Source organism: Amphiprion ocellaris, chromosome 5, assembly GCF_022539595.1.
Source record: "Amphiprion ocellaris isolate individual 3 ecotype Okinawa chromosome 5, ASM2253959v1, whole genome shotgun sequence".
NCBI classification, from domain to species: domain Eukaryota; kingdom Metazoa; phylum Chordata; class Actinopteri; family Pomacentridae; genus Amphiprion; species Amphiprion ocellaris.
The window spans coordinates 28,077,925-28,081,596 of record NC_072770.1 but is presented as its reverse complement, the minus strand read 5'-3'; the positions used below and the strand labels follow the sequence as shown (position 1 = coordinate 28,081,596).

At 41.6% G+C, this 3,672-nt stretch overlaps 1 protein-coding gene across 2 annotated transcripts in view; it reads left to right on the top strand.

Moving 5' to 3' along the window:
• Positions 1-3,672, top strand: part of cdkn1a (cyclin-dependent kinase inhibitor 1A) — a 4,970-nt gene extending 1,298 nt beyond the window's left edge. The window contains exons 1-3 of one of the 2 annotated variants that reach the window (XM_035952200.2): positions 1,077-1,167; positions 1,528-1,981; positions 2,073-3,672. In XM_035952200.2, coding sequence (XP_035808093.1) covers positions 1,165-1,167; positions 1,528-1,981; positions 2,073-2,128 — 513 coding nt within the window. In that variant the 5' untranslated portion in view covers positions 1,077-1,164 and the 3' untranslated portion in view covers positions 2,129-3,672. Of the gene's footprint in view, positions 1-1,076; positions 1,168-1,527; positions 1,982-2,072 lie in introns of those variants that run through there. The other variant, XM_023278924.3, reaches the window with a different exon arrangement.

Sequence of the window (3,672 nt, the reverse complement as noted above, 5' to 3'; positions counted from 1 at the left end):
TAAACTGACACAAGATGCATCTGTGTCTCTCAGGTGATCTCAAATCAAAAGTTGCATTATGACATCAATGAAGTTATAGCAAATGATCCATATGTTAAAGATATTAAAAACAATAATAAGGGATAATAAAACCCCCCAAAACATTTAGATCTCAGATTAATCATGTCTTACATAATCACAAAAAAGGATTAAAAATCTTTCAGTCTAATAGTAAGTGTGGAAAATGTCGATTAGTTTCAGTTATCCAGAAAGTAGACGTTTAGATGTTGGTGTTCTGCTGGTCTGAGAATGAATGAACTGCAGTTCTTGGAAAAATGCCACATGACATGATCTCAGACTGCTCTGCTCCACTCTGCTGGGCAGGGCAGCTGAGGCTAAGTCAGATGATGGAACAGGACATGTTTTTTATTTCTAGCCACAAGTACATAATTTTAATCAAACAAATTGGTAGGAATCAGTTGCAGGCCTTAAGTGTTTCTGACTTCATGTGCTGGCTGAGCAGTTTAGGAGTTGTGTGTTTCTCTATCCTTTGCATTAAAGCAGAAAAGCTTCCATACGATAAAATCTACTTCATCATTACCAGAAAACTTCATTAGATTCCTTCTCTGTACCATCAGTATAATTACAATAACCTCTGCCCTCCTGCTGAGCCTTAGCTGCATAATTAGGCTGGGCTGGGACAGTTTCTCCTGATTTTTTCCCTGAAATGGAAATCTTGGGAATTCTGCCCAGCCCTTCCTGGATGTCTAATGACCTATTATTCTCCTGAGACACAGCAAGTTTCTTCCTCTAGCTTTTACAGTAAAGAATCTAATACTTGACAGAGTTTGCATTTAAGTTCAATGTAAACATGTAGATGTAGAAACTACATTGATAAATTACCTCCTCCAGTAATCTGACCCTCAATCAAATATTCCTCATCAGCTGCACATTGAGGCTGGAGTTGCTCTGTTGGGCTGTAACTGGTCTGACACTGCCACCTTGTGGTGTCTGCACTGATCGCAGCTCAGGACTAGTCCATACATGTCTATGTCAGATTATGTCCAGGCATGTACCTCAGACTTGCTGAGGAGGGCTCAGTGAGTCACTGGCTGCTCTTATAAAAAAGCTCCCCAGTGACACCAGTCTGTTCATTCACTGAGGGGGTTTAAACTGACCAGAGCGATGGTAAGCCTCATTTGTACTTTTATATTCGAGGGAGCTAACTTGAGATGGATGGAAGTTTATTTTCCTTGTTTAAGAAAAAGATTATTGGTTACCTGAGAGAAATGATTGCATCTTTAATTTGTGTTTTATCAGTGTCTGAGACTTGGAGCTGTGACATTTGGTCAATTAACTGATTAGTTTTTGGCATTTGTATGTATCTTACTATACATGATCTGACAATCTGTTAATCTGTCTTTTCAAGCAAAATGCCAAACTGTGTTACTGAGGATGATTCAGCTCCTGTACTCCAGCTGATGACGGTTACCATCTCTGACTCAGGTAGCAGGTCTAACCAGAGGTCTTCTCTCTTGTTTCCATCAGTGTAGAACGATGGCTACTCACAAGCGGATCCTGAGCGCCCTGGGGAACGGACAGGCCCGGAGAAACCTGTTCGGCCCGGTGGACCGAGAGCAGCTGCAGGCGGAATACCAGGCTGCCCTGCGCAAGGACTTGGAAGAGGCTTCAAAACGCTGGGGCTTCGACTTCATGTCAGACAAGCCTCTGGAGAGCAGTGATTTCCAGTGGGAGGGCATCCCAGGCAACAGGGTGCCACTGCTCTATAGATCCTGCATGCTCGGTCTGGGTAAGGCTGAAGGCGAGAGGGCAGCAGAGAAGATGGTTACTGCCAGAGGAGGAAGGGTGGAGCCACCACAGAGCGAGAAGGAGAACATCCCTCAGACACCAGCGAAATGCAAACTCAGCCTGGACAACCTGGAGAAAACACCAGACAGAGGCGAGAACACGGGACTGAAGAGGAAACAGACAAACCTTACAGGTACATTTAGACATTACAGTTGTGAATGAGCACATTTGTCCTGTCATGTCAGTTGGCATGGAGCTCAACTTCCTGTTCTTTATCCCAACAGATTTCTATCAGGCCAAAAGAAGAGTGGTTTGGATGCCACGCAAATCTGGCGAGTGATATCCGCTGGAGCTTTTACTGCAAAGGTGCCAACATTCCAGGAGAACCACACTAACAGTGCTTCACTCAGGAATCAAATGTTCAGCACAGACTCTGCACAGCTACTCAGCAGGAGGTCGTGTTACCGGCGAATCATCTGAAAACAGAAGGGACCTCATGTCATTACTGTAAGGTTAATTAGGGTACTCTATTCGCTTTGAGGTGGGGGTGGGGGGTTGGTATTTTTCCCAGTGGTAAGAAGGGGACGTTTGAGCAGAGAAGATTAACAGTAATCTCTGGAATCAGTGGATTTATACTCATTTGGATCAAGGGGTTGCCAAAGTGTTAACGGACATTTCCTACTGGGCATTCCACAGTACCAAAATCACAGTCAGGTTTCAGCTGGAGGAAAAGATGGACGATCACAGTAACTGTATACACTTGAACCAGGTGCTAAGTTGGTTGAAATCATTTTTGTCTCATGAGGAAATTAAGGCGTGTCCATGACAAAAGCTGCAGAGTGACTGAAAATGGTAGAGAATGGATGAAGCGCCTTGGCTTGCCTTTGTTCAAATCCACTATTGTTTTTCTACAGTGTTGTTTGTTGTTTTTTTTTAAAAATGTGTATCACGAGGGCTAGGAGTCTTGTTTTTTATACTCTCCAAAGTGTGTAATACATTGTATATCGAGCTGTACAATCATGCTTTATCTACCATCATGTACTCATAGGAAAATGCTTGAAAAAATCTGGTATCCTGAACATGCAGTTTGCTTAGCTTAGATTGTTAATGACAGAAGTGCCATCATGTTGTCTACCATCCTTTCCATCTACTGTATGTCGACTGATTTTCAAAGCATGTCTCCACAGCCGCCCTGTCCAACACCAGATAATGTAGGTTATGAGTGTAGCACCATAACACTTAAACACTTATATTTAGATATATATATATATGTATCAGAGATTTATCTATAGAGTTTAATATAGCATTGTGAAGTAGCATTATCACAAAAAACATTGCAGTATTGCACATAAATCTGATGGTGGTGTTTATTGAACACCCAGTATCAAGTGCCTTTCAGGCATTTGTTTCGGTATTTGAAGCTCCATTAAGGACAATCAGAAGAAAGTGTTCTCTGAAGCAAATGTATCATTTAGTAGGCTAAAGTGACGTGCTTTATTCCTCTCTATTCGCAAGTACAGTGCAATTTAACCGACAGTGTGTAACAATCTGCCTCAAAACTAATAGAATGTTTGTTCTCGACACTTATTTATGGCCATGTTGGCAAATCCTGCTGCTATGGGTAATCTGAATGGGTGTCAAACAAAGTCACTGTAACGCTAATCTTGTTCGCCGCTGCAAAACACTAAAGCTAAGAAAATAACAGAATTACCCCAAAACAATGAATGCACTTCTGTTTATAGATGCTTGTGCACAGGTCCTACATGTTGTTTTATGTTAAAAGCTGCAAATGAAAAGATCTATCCTTATTTATTGTGAGATACTATGCCTTGTGATGTTTAATTATGATGAGAACTCCAGATTCAAATAAAATATTCAAATGAA